The sequence below is a fragment of the Hibiscus syriacus genome, unplaced genomic scaffold (genome assembly GCF_006381635.1).
Source record: "Hibiscus syriacus cultivar Baekdansim isolate YM2019G1 unplaced genomic scaffold, ASM638163v2 tig00112217_pilon, whole genome shotgun sequence".
NCBI lineage: Eukaryota > Viridiplantae > Streptophyta > Magnoliopsida > Malvales > Malvaceae > Hibiscus > Hibiscus syriacus.
The window spans coordinates 1,400,681-1,422,457 of record NW_024063270.1 but is presented as its reverse complement, the minus strand read 5'-3'; the positions used below and the strand labels follow the sequence as shown (position 1 = coordinate 1,422,457).

The 21,777-nt window shown below is 35.0% G+C and overlaps 4 protein-coding genes across 4 annotated transcripts; 1 reads left to right on the top strand and 3 right to left on the bottom strand.

Annotated features, from left to right (window-relative positions):
- Nucleotides 1-8: 8 nt before the first annotated feature.
- Nucleotides 9-332, top strand: LOC120175885. The gene has a single exon (XM_039182432.1). The coding sequence runs from the start codon at nucleotides 9-11 to the stop codon at nucleotides 330-332; it is 324 nt and encodes a 107-aa protein (XP_039038363.1).
- Nucleotides 333-1,577: 1,245 nt separating this feature from the next.
- Nucleotides 1,578-2,572, bottom strand: LOC120175944 (ras-related protein RABA1f-like). The gene is made up of 2 exons (XM_039182485.1): nucleotides 2,199-2,572; nucleotides 1,578-2,032 (listed from the first exon to the last, which is right to left on the bottom strand). Exons 1-2 carry the CDS (start codon nucleotides 2,417-2,419, stop codon nucleotides 1,600-1,602), a joined length of 654 nt encoding a protein of 217 aa, XP_039038416.1. The 5' UTR covers nucleotides 2,420-2,572; the 3' UTR covers nucleotides 1,578-1,599.
- Nucleotides 2,573-3,745: 1,173 nt separating this feature from the next.
- LOC120175945 (rac-like GTP-binding protein RAC9) lies at nucleotides 3,746-5,074 on the bottom strand. Its single transcript, XM_039182486.1, has 7 exons — nucleotides 4,927-5,074; nucleotides 4,750-4,837; nucleotides 4,579-4,688; nucleotides 4,437-4,500; nucleotides 4,178-4,242; nucleotides 4,022-4,087; nucleotides 3,746-3,929 (listed from the first exon to the last, which is right to left on the bottom strand). Exons 1-7 carry the CDS (start codon nucleotides 5,023-5,025, stop codon nucleotides 3,831-3,833), a joined length of 591 nt encoding a protein of 196 aa, XP_039038417.1. The 5' UTR covers nucleotides 5,026-5,074; the 3' UTR covers nucleotides 3,746-3,830.
- A 730-nt stretch (nucleotides 5,075-5,804) lies between these two features.
- LOC120175943 (ethylene-responsive transcription factor ERF091-like) lies at nucleotides 5,805-6,500 on the bottom strand. The gene has a single exon (XM_039182484.1). It carries the CDS (start codon nucleotides 6,498-6,500, stop codon nucleotides 5,805-5,807), a length of 696 nt encoding a protein of 231 aa, XP_039038415.1.
- Nucleotides 6,501-21,777: the final 15,277 nt, after the last annotated feature.

Here is a 21,777-nt window from a genome sequence, read left to right as displayed (position 1 = left end):
TAGTGATCATGTCGGAAAATCCGAAACCCGAATCCAATCGGAACCCACCGCCTAAATCGATCCCAGAAATCGGAAACAACAGGGCCTCCGATTTCTCGGGCCATCAAAAGCTCCGTTACCCGAACCCACCCGACCTATCAAACCCGGACCCTTCAACACTCAGAGATCAATGGAGGTATGCCATCAGGCAGTACAGTAGATGGTACTCCCACGCCTGGGGCACTGCAATTCTTGCTGGGTTTTCGTTTTTTGCCCTCGGTTGGGTCATCAAAGGTTCTAATCCCCTTCCCTCTTTCAACTCCGACTCTAACAAAAATGAACACCCAAAGTGATCTTCCGACCTTCATCAGTCTTCTGGCAAGTTCTTGGTTGTTTTTTTTTATTATGTGGGTTTATTTTGTGTATTTGAGTGGATAACTGCAGCGCTTGAATTAGGTTTCCTTTCGTAGTCTTGATTCTACTTCAAGTTTGTTTGAGCTTTGAATGTGATTTTGTATGTTGGATGCTGGGTTTTGTAATATATTATTTGAATTGGAATTAAAAGTTAAAACCTGGTTACAAAGTTTATTTTTATTTCAATTATTCTCATATTTGCAATTCATGGTTATTGGAAATACAGTAGATAACAAAGAAGAAATGTTAAGAAGAACTATATTTTATAAAAAAGAAGAAGAACTATAATGCCCGGAAAGTGTTCGACATAATGCTTGAAAGAAACACCAAAAGCCCTAAAGACAAATAATCAGTCTGGCAATGCTTTCTGCTACAGCCATATTACAGCACAGCATAAACACGGCAGATTCTAGAAATCCACCTCACCATACTTGATCAGGCAATGCTTTCGGCTGACCAAGTATGACTAAGCTATCGAAAAAGTTGTTTCCAGTCTCTGTTAGTACTATATGCTTTAATTCTTCCACTTCATGTTTTCCCTCTTTGCTTTATTTCATAATTCATGGTACCACCTAAAATTGGGTGGTAGAACAATTGGTCAAGAGCAGAATCATGAGTGGTGCAGCAAAACATGCTAGTTTTGCTCAAAAGGAAATCATTTTTACTGCTGTCTGGCCCTAACTTTAATTGTTTTTTCTTCTGAAATTTGTCTACTCGTTTCTTTATAAACACTGGACATCTTTGGTTTTACCAGTGATAATCCAGAATGAACTTCTGCTGGGGAGGCCATTTTGTTCAGGAAGAAAAGCTACAGAGATTGTGTACTTTTGAGCTACAAGTGTGACTGGATATTGATGAAAAATGGAGTCTTAAGACTTTGTGTTGTTTTCTTTTTTAGGTCATTTTTTCATTGATATCCTCCAAAGTTTGCTATCTATTTGGATTTTGAGCTCGGATGCGAGCGTTGGAAATATGTCCAATCTTTGGAGGGTTATATCTTGTTTTTATACCCGAATATATGCAATGAGTATCAAACAAGTATTTAAAGAGAAAGAGGATGGTTCACAAGCTCAAAGCATATCTTTCATTTTGGCATATCATCAAAAGCAATAGTTATGATGGGTTTATCACTTAACATTGTGAGAAAATGACAAATGAAAACACAGACATGATGAACAACAGGTATAAAATTTTCAAAGCCTGCGGTTAAGACGAGCAACATCCTGCTTTTTTCATGGCCGACACATCGTCATTCAATCTAACATTGATCGTTTGGCCTTTCGGCAAAGCTTCCGAGTTATCTCCAACTTCAAGAGCCTTCCTCTTTGCAAGATGATACATATGGGTCAGCACTTCGGCGAACGCATTCTCAACATTGTGAGACTCGAGTGCAGATGTTTCCATGAAATAAATGTTCTCATTCTCAGCAAAAGCCTTGCCGTCCTCTGTCCGAACAGCTCGCAAATGGCGCAAGTCCGACTTGTTTCCGACCAACATAATCACGATGTTGTCATCGGTGTGTTCTCTGAGTTCCTTCAGCCACCTTTCTATGCTTTCATATGTAAAATTACGGGTAACATCGTAGACTAGTAAAGCACCAAGAGCACCACGGTAATATGCACTGGTTATTGCACGATATCTATACCGAAAGGAAGAAGATAGATCAGAATAAAACACCATTAAAACCCTATTTTGCAGGGATACAACACCAAAGAAAATGACCCGAATATTTAAATTAAGAAAAAACAAAAGAAACCCAGATTAAAATCTGCACTAAAAATGAATTGAAAACAAAAAAAAGATACCTTTCTTGGCCAGCAGTGTCCCAAATCTGAGCTTTAACAACCTTATTATCGACATGAATATTGCGAGTTGCAAACTCTACTCCAATTGTAGGCTTAGAGTCAAGGGTGAACTCGTTTTTTGTAAATCTAGTCAAAAGGTTGGATTTCCCAACACCAGAATCCCCTATCAACACCAGTTTAAACAAGTAATCATATTCCTCATCAGCTCTGTAATGTCCCATTTTGTCTTCTCTCTTTTTTTGCCTCTCTCTCCTCTTGTTCTTGTTCCCTGTTTTTGTGTTCTCCGATGTTGTCTTCAATTGACAAACAAAAGTATATTTAAAAAGAAACACGAGAACAAAACAAAACAAGAAAAGGAAGAAGAAACGCCTTTTGTTTTGTTGTGGATGTTTTTGCTTGTTATTAGGGTAAATTACTTGTAAAAGTTGGCATTTTGGGGGGGGGGGGGTGGAAGATTCTGGGTTTTGGGAAACCCTGAAGAACAAGAGAGACAGCTAAACGCTCGAGGGCAATGGCTAATATTAGAACAGCTGGGGTGAGTTACCACTTTTCCCGTGATTCCGGAGCCCAAAAGGTTTGTTTTGTTTGGTAACAATTAATCCCATAACCTATTCGTGTTGTTAAAATTTCATTTTCTTTTAGCCGATTAGCTTTATTCAATAAATTAGATTAATTATCATATATTAACTCAAATTCTAATTAAAAATCAAATTAAATTCTATTATAGTTTTACTGTTTGAATATTACTTAATAATTAAACATACGGTAAAATATACATTTAGGACTTAAATTATCAGTTTTTTAGTATACGGTCGTTAAAAACTTAACATATTTAATACCTAAACTATTAATTTTGATCCGTTTTAATACCCAAACTTTTAATTTTTTTTAAAACTTAGTGTTAAATTTTGAATATGGTATTAAAATGAAATAAAAACTAAAATTTTTAACGACGAAGTACTAAAATAAAACAAAAATTAAATTTTAGGTGTGTTTTTGAAAAAAAGTTAAAAGTTCAGATATTAAAATGATCAAAACTAATAATTTAGGTACTAAATGCGTAGTTTACCCTTAAATTTATTTAGTTAATAAGTATGTTCTAGCCTTTAAACTATGAGATAGAATTATTTTAGAGTGATATGCACCGGGTTTTAGTATATATATCACGTTTTAGGATACATGAGATATCATATATAGTGAATTATTATTTTTCTCATATGTAAAAATAGATAATACTGAATCACGTAAATTTCGTCTCTATTTGTGTATTATTTCTATATCGATCTCGCATTATTCACTTTTAATGAAATTTGTGTGAACAAAATATATTAGATATTGACTTAAATTCTGTATGGAAATTAAGTTGAATTTTACTTATTGCATAGGTAAATTTTATAAGATGTTGTAGTGTTTTGCGATATTCGGATGCTATAAAGGTAAACAAGACCAAATAACATTAAAGTTCACTTGAAAAAGATGATCACAAACTTTTAATCGATATATATGTCCTTCGTGTATATAAATTCATATGGAATTATGTAAAAAGAATCAATGGTAAAATGATATAGCAGATGATACTTGTTTCTGCAGACAGTTTTCGATCGAGTATTGGAGTGTAATGCTGATTGAAATTCAAAGGACAAGGCATGATCTTCTCTTGTGAGACTTTTTCTTTGGTTTTGGTGGCCTCAAAGCTACCTTTATTGCCGTATCGAACACAGCCTTCACATTCTGAACGGATGGGAAAGTTGAGCCTTTTAAAGATTTGCAGATATCAGCAAATTAATATTGAGATGGTTTTGGATTTTTGGGAAATAGGGTACCTGCTGGGTTTTGGAGCTGCATTCAATGTAGGTAACTGCTCCTATCATTTTCTTTAGTTCCTCACCCTGCTCACCAAAGTTTCCAACATGTATTAGAGTTTCAGATATGATTATGTGTCCGACACGACTCTATATGTTTGATTTTCGAAAGCATACTTGAGATGTTGTTATTGCTGTTGCTCCTGGATGATCACTCAAGAGCTGCTTTTCATCTCGCAAATCTGCATTTGGGTAGGATCAATTGTAGAACATGGTTTATATTTGTCGATGGGAGAAATGGAGTTGTAAGTAACGGTGTTTGACAGTTCACTCATTCTAGTTCGGACGAATCGCATACGATGATTCTATGAAGAGGGGATACAACGATAATAATTTTTGCTTGAAAAAACAGAATGTGTTGATTAGATAATCTTACCTAGTTTGGTTCCGACAAGCACAATTGGGACATGAGGAGCATAATGTCTTAGCTCGGGAATCCACTGTTAACCAAGAATCCAGTGGTCGTCGTGTCAAATGGAACATTAAGAGAAGCGTAAGAACACAGGCAGCAAATTTACCTTCTTGTGGATATTTTCATAACTGGCCTTGCTAATCAGGGAAAACGCCAGCAGAAACACATCGGCTCCCCTGTAACTCAAAGGTCTTAGCCTGTTGTAATCTTCCTGCCCTGCAATTCAGAAAACTCAGTCCACACCATTCATCATAACGCTGCGAATTCATCAACTCACCGGCAGTGTCCCACAACCCGAGGTTCACCGTGCTGCCGTCGACCACCACATTGGCACTAAAGTTGTCAAAAACTGTCGGAACATAATCCTAACCCCAAAAAAAAACATTGCTTTGCTTATCAGTTATCGCTCCATCACATGCATGAAAATATTAAACGATCTACCGTCGTTATTTACCGTGGGAAAAGTGTTACTGGTATAGGAAATGAGCATGCAAGTCTTTCCCACTGCTCCGTCGCCAACGGTGACACACTTGATGAACCTTGCTGTGCTCATTTTTTTGTGCTGCTTTCAATGGGATGGAAGGAGAGGGGAGGGGGGTTTTAACAAGGCGGTGCAATCCGACCGATCGTCCAACTTCAAAGTGGAATGATTGAAGGGTGGGGGGTTATCTTGTCTTGAGTGCAAGGATACAAAAATAGGTGAGTAAAGTAGGTTTGGTGCCGGCGTTTGTTGGTTTAAGTGTTGGGCAAGGAAGAGATCATTGGGACTAATGATGATTATAATTTTATAAAAATACAAGTTGCTCTAGGGTTTGTTTAGTGGACCTGTAATACAAGTTGTTTTCATTTTGTTGTTGATTGGTTGATTGGTTGTATTTTAACTTTGCATTGGATAATAAAATCAGAATTATCAAAAAAAAGAAAAAAAAGAAGAAGATGGAGTAATGCTAAAAATAAACATGAATATATGAATTTTTTAAATATAATTAATTAATATATTTTTCTAAAAGAAATATAATATATCAAACATATATAAATATGGTCTTTTAAAAGGGGAAAGATAACATAAAATCATTAAACTATTACCAAAGGAGGTGGTTAACCACTTGTATAATCTAAAAAGAAAATAAAACATATATAATTTCATTATTTATCACATTTCTAAAAAATAGATAATAATCTAAATAAATTATTTGTTCACTTCAACTCAATTATCATATTAAAATTGTGTTAAAGTTTGTTCAAATTAAATTTGAGCAAATTAAATTCAGATTGATTTTGATTCGGATAGCGTTTGATTCGAGTTACTTTATGCATGCAATTCTACTAGTGTTAAAAAGAAGACAGCAAACTCTCCAAATAATCACTCCCGAAATCCTGAAACTCAAATACATCCTCTTCACCAGTCGCCAGTCTCTTTCGTTTAGGCTCTTCGATCTCACCGTTTTCCTCCCAGCCTCTACACTCCCTTTTCGGATTTTTTCCTAGACCTTCATAAGCAGCACTCGACGAACGATGGTGCAATTGATCAGTGCTTTTTGTGTTGTCAATCCCCATAGCTCCACGAACCATCTCTAGTGGGAAGTTAAGGTATGCTTTGGGGCCTCGAATCCTCAAAGCAGCTTTGTCGTACGCCATGACGGCTTCCTCGGCTGTTTCAAATGTTCCGAGCCACACCCGGGCTCCTTTCTTCGACGAATCCCTTATCTCCGCCGCGTACTTTCCCCACGGCCGTCGTCTCACTCCCCGGTAGTATCTCGTCGCCGCCTTCTCTTTAACACCTCGGGTGCTTATATCTTTGCTCTTTCCATCGTTACAGAATTGACCTGAAGGAATTATCCCATCGAGAAGACCCTCCCAGGCATCGGCTCCCATCGAAGAACCCTCTATTCTATCAAGGCATGGAAGTTCTTCCCAGGATTTAGACGTTGATTTTGTTGTTGCTTCTTCTCCACCGATGAAGTTTTCCCATACGTTCTCTAATATCAACTGATTACATGTTGCATGGAGACTGCTTTCCATAGCCATCTCAGTATCAATTTGATCTTCGAGTGTCTGATGATTTAGAAATATAAAGCTTTGTGTCGTAACCGGTTTTCGTCCGGACACGAAATTTTTAACTTGGCGGGAAAAAGTGATGTGAATAAGTGGGTTTTAAAATAATTTGGGAGTCGCCATCGGCCTTTTGGGTTAGGTAAGTCGAATACCTAAAAATTATATTTTAAAAGAGTTTTAAGAAAACATCAGTTAAAAGATGAACTGATATGCGTTTATAACCAAAAATTCGTTCTTTTTAATAATAAAAAGGGATTCGTGGTCGGTTACGTTTAGGGAATGATTAGCACCCCTACAACGCCCAAAATTGGTACTTTTTAATTATAAGTTGTCTCTATTATTGGAAATTTAAAAATTCAAAGATATATTTAATTCATAATTCTACTATTTCAAATAATTTTAAGAAAATATATTAATATACATAAATAAGATATTTACTTATTTAGAAACATCAGAAAAGGGCTTCTAGGTGCTTTAAGACAGCTCTTTTCTTTGATATTTAAAAATAAATATCAAAAACATTTTATTTTAATATAGTAAGATATTTATTTATTCAAAAATATCAGAAAAGAGCTTCTAGGTACCTTAAGACATCTCTTTTCTTTTATATTAAAAATAAATAAATATCAAAATATGATTATTTTTCTTAAAAGTAATTTATAAAATTAAATTTATAAATAGGAAAATAGAATAAATAAATGAATATTATATATATTTATAAGACTATATATATTGACATAATTAATAAAGAATAATAGTAATAGTAATGATAATTAAATATATATGAACATAAATATATAAAAGTAATAATGTTTAAAATACAATTAAAACATGGTATGAAAAATAAAAAAAAATAAATCTTGTAAATGAAAATATTAAACTTAGGGACTAAATTATAATCTAATAAAATTAAATACCTAATTCATAATTAATTATTTAAAATTATAGGGATTAAACATGCTATTTTCCTTATTTATTAATTTGGTGACTAAAATAAAATTATAAAAAATTCGAATATCAGATTAAAATAAATTAAAAATATATACTCGGGATTAAAATATTATTTATTAAAACTAAAGGACTAAATACGTATTTATCCTAAATATATTATTTAATAGAAAGGACTAAAATAAATAAAATTAAAATTAAAGAACCGAATTAAAAGGATTATAAATTGATTTAGTGACTAAAATGTAAAGATTACAAGTTAGGATGGTTGCGGACGGGATTTAACAATTAAAAATTACACAAATAGCCCTCCCCGAAACGACGTCGTTCGGGAAGGGCTATTTAAGCCCGAAACCGGCTGGCCCGAAGGGCCAGCTCTCATTTCTTCTTTTTTTCCTCTCTCTCTCTTCTCTGAGAGAATGCAAATTCTCTCGCTTCTCTCTAAAACAGAGAGAAGCTCTCCAGCCGGCAGCCGTTCACCGGCGTTGACCCCGCCGCCGGCCACCGCCTTCGGTGGCCGGAATAATTTTTTTTTACACTAAAACGTAGATCGGACCGTCCTAATGACGGTTCCGGTGGTCTTTTCTTTTAAATAGCTCCCGATCGGAGCAAATCTAAGAATATACCTTCGGTTTTCGAAGGTTTTTGGTGACGTCTAGAGGTTGGTGGTGACTCCGATCAAGGCGGTGGCTTCCACGGTAAGTCTCCCTCCTTCCTTTCCTTGCTGTGTTGTGGGGTTTTTGTTATCCGTTCTTCCTTTCTTCTTTTTTTTCTTCTCTGTTTTTGCTGGTTGTCCTTCCCCTTCTTTGCAGGTTGGGTGATGGCTTTATAGCCATCACCGACGCTTGTCTCGGACCGATCCTAAGGGTGGAGTTCGGTGAGTCACCGAGCTATGTGGTGACTCACCCCTAGAGCTTGCGACGTGGGCGGCAGGTGTTGAAGCAACAAAGCTTCTGGATTCTTCAGCGAGGTGGCGGTGTCGTGGCGTGGCACTGGCAGCTGGGACGTGTCCCTAGGGTTATGATACCCTAGGGTTTCCTTATTGGGTATCTCTGGACCGTTGGATCTTGCCAGATCCAACGGTAGCAAGCTGAGGCGGCTGGGGCATGAGATGAGAAACCCTAGTTGGGTTTTAGGGTTTATGTTGGGCTTCTGTATCTGGGCCACATTGTTTAGGCTTGCAAACTGGGCCTGAGTTCTTGTACTTGGGCTTTGTAATATTTAATAAATAATATATAAATAATAATAATAATAATAATAATAATAATAATAATAATAATAATAATAATTATAATAAATTTAAATTTAAAATGAAAAAATTGATGTTTACAGCTGCCCCTCTTTGCTCATCCTTGTGTTAACAAGAATAGAGCAAAGACGAAAAAGACAATAATTTTTTTTCATTTGGCTTCAATTGAGTAGGATGAAAATGTTTGAAAACATCATGCACTGCAGGACTTACAGACGACCCGAAGGCTTTGAAAACATCAAAAAGCTCCCGAAGGCTTTTTGGAAACATCCTGTACTGAAAGGCTTACAGATGACCCGAAGGCTTTGAAAACATCAAAAAGCTCCCGAAGGCTTTTTTGAAAACATCATGCACTGAAGGGCTTACAGATGACCCAAAGGCTTTGAAAACATCAAAAAGCTCCCGAAGGCTTTTTGAAAAACATCATGCACTGAAGGGCTTACAGATGACCCGAAGGCTTTGAAAACATCAAAAAGCTCCCGAAGGCTTTTTGAAAAACATCATGCACTGAAGGGCTTACAGATGACCCGAAGGTTTTGAAAACATCGAAAAGCTCCCAAAGGCTTTTTTGAAAAACATCATGCACTGAAGGGCTTACAGATGACCCGAAGGTTTTGAAAACATCAAAAAGCTCCCAAAGGCTTTTTGAAAACATCATGCACTGAAGGACTTACAGATGTGGGAAAAAGTTTACTAAGTAAAAAAAACTAAGGAAATCGTTTTCTTACTTTTCAACAATTTCATTTTAGAAAAGATAAAATGAGAAACTATGGAAATCGTTTTCTCATTATTTTTCAAAATAACATGTTGATTGGGTAACATGCCCCAATCTCAAGATAATACTGTTGGAAATAGTTTACTAAGTAAAAAACTAAGGAAATCGTTTTCTTACTTTTCAACAATTTCATTTTAGAAAAGATAAAATGAGAAACTATGGAAATCGTTTTCTCATTATTTTTTTGAAATAACATGTTGATTGGGTAACATGCCCCAATCTCAAGATAATTTTCATTCTTGTGTATTGCATCCATCACTTCTTCAGATGTTTGCATGATTCCTCTATTTGCGGTTTTGAATACCTTCTTCTTGTAAGGTATTTCTTACCATGAATCTTCTTGTTATTCCGAAGATCTGTAAAACTTCATGTTTGAATGCACTCAGATGTATCAATGTAATGCATTGTCTATTGTGTAAATGATATTCTTATGAATGCATGAATGTTGATGCAATCTTCATTTGACTTCAAAGTGGTGAACTAGGTCTTACTTCAATTCATCATTTACTTCCAGGGTCACCTCTGGATATCAGTGTAGAAACTTATGCTCTCAAGCTTGCATTTCTGTAGAATCATCTGATCAACTTGTATCTTTGTGCCTTCTTTGCTTCATTTAAGTTTCAGAGGAAATGTTTCACTTGTGGAACTCTTGTCGTAGTTACAATTATGACCCTGATGCCTTATTTTGTCTTGGATAAAACCAACTTCATTTGCTTGGACTTGTGTAGAAATCCCATAAAGCTTTCATCTTTGAAAAGAAAATCTATCATCTTTAAAAAGATAATCTATCATCTTTGAAGAGTGTAGATATAAATATGTGACTCAGCGGGGATTAATTAAGGGAGTAGAGTCTGTTCTGATTTGACTCTTGAAACACATCATAAGGATAATTTATCTCAATTCCTTTCATGTCCCCATATTTAAATCAGATCTCGAATAAGGCAACTTGGACCATATCATGTCGAGATGCTTAACAACAATCTGTAGTTCAACATTAGTTGGTACCACTAGTTTCTTGTTATTAAAATTTCAGCTATCATTCTGTAGAAAGAAATTTTCATCATATCTCACTTCTAATCTTGGGGGTTAAAGAAGACAGACTTCATCTTGGATTAATAACTGGAAACCATATGATCACAACATTGGTTCAGTATTAGAATAGTAGGTTTGTAAAACATTTGACAGTGCATTCATTTTTTCCTGTGGTTTCTGTCGAGATGTAAAACACTTGACAACACATTCATCCTTTTCTGTAGCTTCTGCTCAGATGTTCATAAAGCATTTGACAACACATTCATCCTTTTCTGTGGCTTCTGTTCAGATTTCTCAATTATTGAAGCTCTTTGCCTAGTGTTCAAAGTTTTTGTATGATATCACAAGATCACTTGAGAACAAAACTCAGTGGGGATACAAGTGAGATGTTGGTATGACCAAAAAGTTGGTCAAATTCACAAAATGTGTTGGTGTCGAATTGGATAGGAGATACCAACAAATCTTGATATCATATCTGGAAAAGGCAAATGTAATATTGATCACGTTTTCTTCTGTAATGAGCATTAAAGAAAGTAGAAACACTTCAGCTATAGGATCCATGTACATAAAGATATCCATGGAATTCTTGCTGCTGGGGATGAAACGCACATGATAAAACCAAAATAGATGAAAACTCAATTCATCTTGGCTAGCAATGATGATCCCAATAACAACGGGAATAACAGTAATGTAAGTGAGTCGAGTCTCGCTTTCCAATGTCATCAAGTAAACAAAACTGATGTGAAAAACAGCTTCGTAACCTCAACAGTATGGTTGAATCTAACTGATAGGAATCTCAAAGAAATATTTTTAATTATCACCAACACAGATAATGCAAAATTCAAAGCTGAGATCTTGAGGAACTGAATCCTAGATCGAATGGTCTGCTTGGGGACCATCTTTATTCATGCAACCATGATGTAGCTTAACAAAAAACATGCTATCATGTGATACATGGTTAAGAAGATTGGGTACTTGAAACCATACTTGCTGAGTAGATATTTGTTCAACAACATGATCATAATGTAACTGCCTGATGAACGAAACAATTATGTATAATCAGCTCGACTGTTACTGTTTCACCATTTTCATTCTTTATATCTTTTTATCTCATTGGAATTTTTGCTCAAAGCAATGATCTTTACACAGGATATTGTGGGCCTTCAACATGCCCCAACATTGGCTAATACAAGTGTTCAAGGTGCATTAACAATTCTGATTCTGATTGAAATGGGCTTTTAGCATACCCCAGCATTTGCTTCTTATTAATCTGAGCCTTCAAAATGCCCCACATGGATCTGTCTGAAGTGAGCTTTCGAGATGCCCCAACAATTGCTGATACAGATGTTAAAAGTGTGCTCAACATTACTTCTTGTTGAGATGAGCTTTCAAAAATGCCCAAATATTCATACTGACGTGAGCCTTCAAAATGCCCCAATATTCTTTTTCTGTTTGAAATGGGCTTTCAAGATGCCTCAATATTCTGCTTCTGATTCACTCTCAATGTCTGTTTGACTGAAATGTCATGATCCCCACGAGGTCCAATCTTGACAATGAACTATTGTAGGTACTTGTGGCTTTATTCGTGCCCAAATCTGTTTATCTTGAATACTCTCATTCTGGTGTCACTAAACAGTAGTATTGTCAAGTAACTGGAGGAAATCTCTTCATGTTGTTAAGAAGTACTCAATCATTCTGACAAAAACGTCTGAGATATGTGTCTTCTGAATGAGGTGACCATTTTCTGTATTTGGAGGGATTTAGTCAGACAAAGCAGTAAAAATAGCTTGGTAATCCATTCCAGGCCAACACAGTGGCTTATCATCTTTCAGTGAAGGCCATCTCTGAAATATACTTTTCTGTGGGAGAGAAACCAATTTATACGAACAGTAATCTGATGCAATAGCAAGACTACATATACAGTGGTACAGGCTCATCAAAAATCCACACCCATGCAACATGTTGATTCTGATAACAACTCATCTGATTATAAAGCGATCTTTCAGGATGATTTCACAGATATTGATAGTTCTTTCTGATACCGAGGAAATCCTGAATTCTGATTCTGATGAGGAGAATAAACTATTATACTTGACAAAAACAGGATATTCATAGGTTGAAACTTCAATAGCCATAAAGAGATGTGTTCCAGCTTCATCAATTGCAGAATTGACAGATTTTATATGTGCTGATCAAATGGCTAAGGCTGCTGACGCACTTCTTATGGTAGAAGATAGGAAGCCATTATGCAATGATCCCAATTACAAGAAAAGGTAAAACTCGAGCTATGATTTTTTTGGAAGGGAATAAGCAGAAGAAGCTTGAAAAGAAGCTTCTTAATGAAGACAATCATGCAGTTCATCTTTTAATTCCAATGATTGGTTCTGTGGTTCCTACCGAACCAGATCAGATAACTCAAAGAACACTTCCAGAAGATGCTATTGGGCCTCCTTATTTCTACTACGAGAACGTGGCACTTGCTCCAGTTAATGTTTGGACTGAAATATCACAGTACTTATTCGATGGAGAGCCAGAATTTGTAAATTCGAAGTATTTTCATGCTGCTACACTGAAAAGGGCTATATTCTTAATTCTGCCAATTGAGAACATATTTTCTCTTATTATGCTTCCTCCATGTGCTGATGTTTTTCCATTGACAAAGAAATGATGGCCTTCCTGGGATCCAAGAACAAAGTTGAACTGTTTATAAACATGTACAGGAAGTGCCAAATTGACAGAAAGGACCTGTAAGGCTCTTGAAGCTTATGACAATGAGCCACATTCGATTGTCCAGAAGTATGTTCTTGATGAGTGTTGAAAATGGAATCTGGTATGGGTTGGAAGGAATAAAGTTACTCCACTTGAACCTGATGAGGTGGAAATGCTTCTAGGTTTCCCTAAAAACCATACACGAGGATCTGTATAGAGACATGTTCCATGGTGGCATCAATGTCCTGTCTTTTTTCTCTGGGATCAATGATGCAGAAGTTCGCCTTCTACTGTCTTGACTTACTTTTGAAAACAGATGAGCAAGAACTGAATGATGATCGGTTAGAGCAATTGATGAGTAGATTTGTCGAATTCGACCTTGTTGCCGATAGCATCCAGTGTAATAACCTTACTGGAAGAAATAAACATCATTGTGATGGGCTTGAAGATTTTTGTTGGTGCATTTTCTTGTAATGATTGCTACGACAACTGTCTCTTCTGCTGCTCGAATATATCCCACTCTTTTCGAATCATGGAAAGGTTTAATGACAGTAAAACTGGTCATCTTCAACTTTTGGAATCCTGTAACCAATGTTACCCTATATAAAAGGCCTATAAGGGTAGATTCTGTTCCAATGTCTTATTCTGTGCCATAAGTCCTCAAATTCAAATTCAATAATCTTCTGAAGGACATAATGATATCATCTTGACAAAGAAAGTGATCATCATAGAAGAAGTAGCAATGATGTATCAAGACTTGAGCCAACATCACGGTATAACCAGAGTGCAGGTAGTGACTTGTTCATGGTTCTATGATGTAATCTTCTAGAGAACATGAATTGATGGCTGGGGAAAATAATTTGTCTGGTGATGCTTATCGTCCTCAGCATGGGATAAACGATAATCTTTCTTGATGAACTACTAATAATGTCATAGGAGAGTGTCACAAGTTCAATTCTCCAGACTTTCTGGCTTCTTGGAACACTTGCCTTTAAAAATGTGAAGTGCTTCATTATTCTGGCCTCATTCATTCTTTTTCTACAACAGAGGTAGAATAAGCAACAGTTGTTTCAAGGACCTTCCTCATTTGAGACTGTCCTGTTTAAAAATGTTTTTTCTCCTTTCTTTATTGAAGAATGAAAGAATTTTGAAAAGTAATGTCTTTCTCAGGTTCACAATAAAATCAAATCATAAGCATGAATTCAAAGAATATCAAAAGAATCAACAACTCTGTAATGTTTGAGAATTATAATTTTTTGACAAGTATCAAGATTTGATTTGGTTTCAGGATGGCCTTCCTATTTTCTATGGTTACATCTATTTAAGATGTCACTCATCTCTCGCTCTTTGTGAACTTTGTCAAATGTCTCACTTTGAGGACTTGGTATTTTAACCGGATGCGTACAAAATGACGCAACTAGGATTATCAATCACTAGACCTTCTAGAATCCTTCCATTTCAATTCTCTGGAATCTTTCATTTAGACTCATCTAATCAAAATAGTGCAAAAATATCGGTCTAAAAATGAAATTTCTGAGTGCTTGTGTGAAGTCGACTATAACAGGTGTTTCGTAACTCCCTTAGTCCATTTGTTAACACATTTGCCACTTTGGCTCACTGAATTCAGCTTTATTGTATATAATAATATAATCACCTTTATCAGGTTAATTGAAACTTATCCATAAAGCCAGGGCTATCAACCAATTGCTCTAGAGGGACAACTTTATTGCATATAATAATAAAATAGGTTAGCTGAATATTATCCATAAAGCTGGGGCTATTAACCAATTGCTTTAGGGGGATAACTCAAGCATAACAGACTAATTGAATATTATCCATAAAGCTAGGGCTATTAACCAATTGCTTTAGGGGGATAACTCAAGCTTTATTGTATCACAAGCGTATCTAAATCCAATTTCTTAAGCTTGTTAAGAAGAACCTGTTATAGTCTAAGTGTTTTGGTGGAATTCAGAAAATCTCTTTGTTAGAGTTCAATTCTCAAGCAACTGACTTAAACTAGATTTACCTATTTGTAAAAGTTATGTTCATCATCGAATGTCATTAATAGAAAAATACTCTAGTAAGTTTTGTAATATAATATACCAATGATGCCCCATGTTGTACGCTCCTATATATAAATACCAAGCCTTTTTGTAATTCCTTTTAATAGGAGTAGGCTATCTCATATTTGTAATAGGATAGTGTTTGGGTGTATTTCTTCTGAGGTAAGGTCAATGGTCCTTGTTTTTCTGGTTTTCAATCCTGATATTCTGTCAAAGATTATAACTCTAATCATGAAGAGCTTTTAATCCAGTTGATATTCAAAGAACCGCAAGATTGCAAAATTGACTGAATGCTCATAGCCTTAATAAGCAACACAAATTTATTTATTGCACAAAAGGCGGAGAAAGGGAACAAAAAAACAAGTTTAAACAGGATGCTGAAAATAGAAAAGTACTATAGTGGTAGATAACAACTTCCACTTGTTTATTTAGCCTACCCCATCATTCCAATAATGTTGGGTGTGTAATTGGCCTAAGATTTTCCTCATTTGCTCCCCATTTCTTGATTATCTTTTGTGTCAACTTCTTTAGGTAAGCCTTCAGATACATAACTCTTTACTTTATTCTGAGTAGTTTCCATCATCATTTTTTTTCTCTCTGGCTGGTAATTGAGCTTATTTTTGGATCCAGAACAACTTTTATTAAGGATGACAGCTTTGTCCTGATTCTGAATACATATTGCGGCTGTAATTGGAGTTGTATTCATCAGATTCTTTGTATTGCATACTGCCTCACTTATCTTCAGAAAATCTGATACACGTGTTTGAGGTTTCTTCAGAGTTGCATCTTTCTCATTCATTCTTAAACCTATGGGCCAGTCTCGAATTACCTCTCCTTTTACTTCTTTATCATTTATAATCAGAGAGGTATTGAAAATTGAACGTTTCATCTTTGGCACAAATACTTCGTTTTCTTCTTCCCCTGCAGCATGTACTTCACTGGTTTTGATACTACAAACTCCATTTTGGGGCTTGATTCCCAATTGTTTGATCAGAACAGACTGATCATCCACTTCTATGATTCCCCGAACCAAAAGGTCTTGAACTCGTCGTTTGAAGCGACCACAATTCTCAATGGAGTGTCCTCGGGCTCCAACATGATAATCACAAGAGAGTTTCTCATTATACCAACTCGGGTATGGAAGCAACAAAGGCTTAGCTCGACATAGAGTAATAATCTGGGCTTTGAATAACTCAAGATATAACTTGTTGCATGAAACTGAAGGAAACTTGGGTAGAATTTCCCCTGGCATCACTGTCAAATTACAATTGTTTACTCTGCTTTCTTGAAGACCTTGTGACTGTTTGCTTGGTTTAGCTTTCTTTAATGGTACTGAAATTTCTTCCATGCTTCTCTTCAACTTGATCTTTGTCGCATTATCTGGGGTCATACCCGATTTTTGGAGATTTATCGAATTTCCACATTCCCTGACAAAGTCTTGGTCATTTGTTTCCATTACATCATTCATAATCCCATTCAAATCTTTCACAACAGGATCCTCTAAGGGTTTCTCTCCATGGATTACAATATTCATCAGGTCCATCAATTTGGTCAGTTGTCCCTTTGAATCATTCTGAAACTTTTTTGCATGATTAGTCATCTCTTGTTGAGTATTGATAAGTTGCTCTTGCAGTTTCTCAATTCTACCAACCCTTGCTAAAATCTCATTCATGGTTCTTTCTCTCTTTAGGAAGACCAAGTTAGATCCACTTTGATTTCAAAAGTTCTGTCATGGAATCCTCCATGAATTATTCCCAGGTTTTCATGATTAAATGCATGTAAAATAACTTGAAACAAAATGCAATTATATAAAGATGCAAATGCAAAAAAAATGAAAATATGAATACGAACGTAAAAAATGCAAATATGAAAAAATGCAAAAAAAAAAAATGTGAATGTAACCATAAAAATGTAAATTGTGCAATACAAAAGCAAACATAAAAGTATAAATGAAAAATGAAAAAAATGCAAGGATACAAAATGCAAATGTATGTATGAAAAGGTGTTACTCAATAGTGATCATCTTAGAACAAATTTCATTGAACACAAAAGTTTCGGTTTATCAAACAAAACTTTACATATAGGGATATCTTTCACTTCTAACTTCTCCAAAGTCCAGTTAGTTTCCATTCATGCTCAAAAGTTGAATCTTCAGTCTGCTTCATCTCCTTGTGAAGTCAGCTAAATCTATCATTTAAGAACCATATTGCTTGTCTGGACTGCAACTTCTTCCATGACATTCTCTTTCATCCTCTGTGTCATTTCTCGGAGTTGCTCATTTTCCCTTGTAAGAGAAACTTTCTGTCCAAGAAGTTCTTGAACAAGATCCTCATATATGTTGCAGCTCTTTTTCAGCTTGGTGACCCCTGTTATCCACTCTTCTGGGGTACTTCCTAGGCCAGCATTTTGAAAGGTTTGACTGATCTTCTGAAAATCTTCATGCATGGTTTTCATTTCTGTGCTCAATTTCTTATTTTGGTCGTTCAAGTCCTTCAAATAACATGCTTGAGCTTCATAAAATCCTCCACTACTCTGAATGCCCTGACTGATACTCTTACCATAGACTGCTTTTGGTATCAATCTAGCAGAATCTTTGTGGAGTACTTTTGGTATTAATATAACAGGATCTCTGCGTGCATTGCTCATTTCTATCCTTGGAGTTCCCTCGGGATGTCTTTCTTTGGCCGCGTCATATTTTGTTTGATCATAAAACTTTTTGTCCATTTACGATTTCTTTCCAATATGATGAACAGTCTTTCAAGTCAACACCTTTTGGTTATGCCATGATCATGCAATGCAAACAAAAGAAATCAATATAAACAAATTAGAGCAATGTAACATGCATGAAAAAATAAGAAAAAAAATAGAATAGTTAGTACCAACTAATGAAAAAAATCTATCTATCAAGGTATAAATCCTAACCTCATGCTTTCTAGTTCCATGCTTTGTTTGGAAAAATTAACCTAATCGCATGATTACTAGTTCGCATGCATTTATTCAGGAAAAAGTAAATTTAAAAAATTAAAAGCTAAAGCTTATTTCTCCTTTGTGTACACCTAAGGACAGAGGTTCAGTACTCTCTTAGATCAGGAAAAGTTCTAAGGTTTATTATATACAGGGTTTTAGTTCTAGGAGTAAAGGTACTCGAATTGTCCTTGTTGATGCCCCCTTGGGCTGTCAAACCCTCAATCCTAGTCAATCACAGACTTAAGCGGATCGAGTTCAATTCGAGGGGACACATTTCTTTATGCCTGACACGGAGAATAAATTCTCACGAAGACATAGAGCATATGAACCCCGAAAGCTACTTGCTAGGTCTGACACGGAGAATAAATTCTCACGAAGACGTCGCTTTCACTCCCACTAAAAAGGGACAAGCTTGATTAGAAAGCTTATGTTATGCAATGCAAGTGTTGTGTGTGAGGAGAAATATTCAAACCATTGACAAATAATTAAATGAAAAATTTAATATCTGAAAATAAAGTAAAAATAAAAAATATAAAAAATATAATGAAAATCATAAGTAATAAAAATTTAAAAGAAAAGAATTAAAAATTAAATAAATGAATTTTTAATTTTTAATTAATAGAGACAATTTATAATTAATTTTAAAGTTTAACGGTCCCCAGCGGAGTCGTCAAGCTGTCGTAACCGGTTTTTGTCCGGGCACGAAATTTTTAACTTGGCGGGAAAAGTGATGTGAATAAGTGGTTTTTAAAATAATTTGGGAGTCGCCATCGGCCTTTTGGGTTAGGTAAGTCGAATACCTAAAAATTATCTTTTAAAAGAGTTTTAAGAAAACATCAGTTAAAAGATGAACTGATATGCGTTTATAACCAAAAATTCGTTCTTTTTAATAATAAAAAAGGATTCGTGGTCGGTTACGTTTAGGGAATGATTAGCACCCCTACAACGCCCAAAATTGGTACTTTTTAATTATAAGTTGTCTCTATTATTGGAAATTTAAAAATTCAAAGATATATTTAATTCATAATTCTACTATTTCAAATAATTTTAAGAAAATATATTAATATACATAAATAAGATATTTACTTATTTAGAAATATTAGAAAAGGGCTTCTAGGTGCTTTAAGACAACTCTTTTCTTTGATATTTAAAAATAAATATCAAAAACATTTTATTTTAATATAGTAAGATATTTATTTATTCAAAAATATCAGAAAAGAGCTTCTAGGTACCTTAAGACATCTCTTTTCTTTTATATTAAAAATAAATAAATATCAAAATATGATTATTTTTCTTAAAAGTAATTTATAAAATTAAATTTATAAATAGGAAAATAGAATAAATAAATGAATATTATATATATTTATAAGACTATATATATTGACATAATTAATAAAGAATAATAGTAATAGTAATGATAATTAAATATATATGAACATAAATATATAAAAGTAATAATGTTTAAAATACAATTAAAACATGGTATGAAAAAATAAAAAAAATAAATCTTGTAAATGAAAATATTAAACTTAGGGACTAAATTATAATCTAATAAAATTAAATACCTAATTCATAATTAATTATTTAAAATTATAGGGATTAAACATGCTATTTTCCTTATTTATTAATTTGGTGACTAAAATAAAATTATAAAAAATTTGAATATCAGATAAAAATAAATTAAAAATATATACTCGGGATTAAAACATTATTTATTAAAACTAAAGGACTAAATACGTATTTATCCTAAATATATTATTTAATAGAAAGGACTAAAATAAATAAAATTAAAATTAAAGAACCGAATTAAAAGGATTATAAATTGATTTAGTGACTAAAATGTAAAGATTACAAGTTAGGATGGTTGCGGACGGGATTTAATAATTAAAAATTACACAAATAGCCCTCCCCGAAACGACGTCGTTCGGGAAGGGCTATTTAAGCCCGAAACCGGCTGGCCCGAAGGGCCAACTCTCATTTATTCTTTTTTTCTTCTCTCTCTCTTCTCTGAGAGAATGCAAATTCTCTCGCTTCTCTCTAAAACAGAGAGAAGCTCTCCGGCCGGCAGCCGTTCACCGGCGTTGACCCCGCTGCCGGCCACTACCTTTGGTGGCCGGAATAATTTTTTTTTACACTAAAACGTAGATCGGACCGTCCTAATGACGGTTTCGATGGTCTTTTCTTTTAAATAGCTCCCGATCGGAGCAAATCTAAGAATATACCTTCGGTTTTCGAAGGTTTTTGGTGACGTCTAGAGGTTGGTGGTGACTCCGATCAAGGCGGTGGCTTCCACGGTAAGTCTCTCTCCTTCCTTTCCTTGCTGTGTTGTGGGGTTTTTGTTCTCCGCTCTTCCTTTCTTCTTTTTTTTCTTCTCTGTTTTTGCTGGTTGTCCTTCCCCTTCTTTGCAGGTTGGGTGATGGCTTTATAGCCATCACCGGCGCTTGTCTCGGACCGGTCCTAAGGGTGGAGTTCTGTGAGTCACCGAGCTATGTGGTGACTCACCCCTAGAGCTTGCGACGTGGGCGGCGGGTGTTGAAACAGCAAAGCTTCTGGATTCTTCAGCGAGGCGGCGGCGTCGTGGTGTGGCACTGGCAGCTGGGACGTGTCCCTAGGGTTATGATACCCTAGGGTTTCCTTGTTGGGTATCTCTGGACCGTTGGATCTTGCCAGATCCAACGGTAGCAAGCTGAGGCGGCTGGGGCATGAGATGAGAAACCCTAGTTGGGTTTTAGGGTTTATGTTGGGCTTCTGTATCTGGGCCACATTGTTTAGGCTTGCAAACTAGGCCTGAGTTCTTGTAATTGGGCTTTGTAATATTTAATAAATAATATATAATAAATAATAATAATAATAATAATAATAATAATAATAATTATAATAAATTTAAATTTAAAATGAAAAAATTGATGTTTACACTTTGAATACGCGTGGTTTGGATCTTTATCCCAATCCCATCATCTATGTCAAGTTCCAGCTAGAAACTTGTCGTTGAATCAACCGACCTGCTAAATTCATGGACAGGGATTGGAATCCAAACAATAAAGAATGAAGTGGATTTGTGTATTTTAAAGGCTTTAATGTTGACTTATGTGGCTGCTCTAATAATTTGAAGCCTTAATTTAAGCATATATAAGGATGGATGGAAAGCTGCTGAAGAGGGTAGCCTCTTCTTTAAAAAAAATTTAAATTTTCATATAATTTATTCTTTTTATATTTTATAATGATGATCTAATTATTCAATTTCTACGCACTTAAAATATTAATATAATTTCTTAAAAATGTACAACTTAAAATAAAATCTTACATTGATTCCTATACATATACATATATCGATATATGTTAGCTATTTCTTTAGTGTACCGATGTTTCAAATTAATCAATCTGTATTGAGTGGATGCCTATACAAAAATCCAAATTTCTTGGTATCCAAGCATTGACATATCATCTTGATTAAAGAATAATATTAAACTTATTGCAATATACATATATATTATAAGGCCTCAAGCT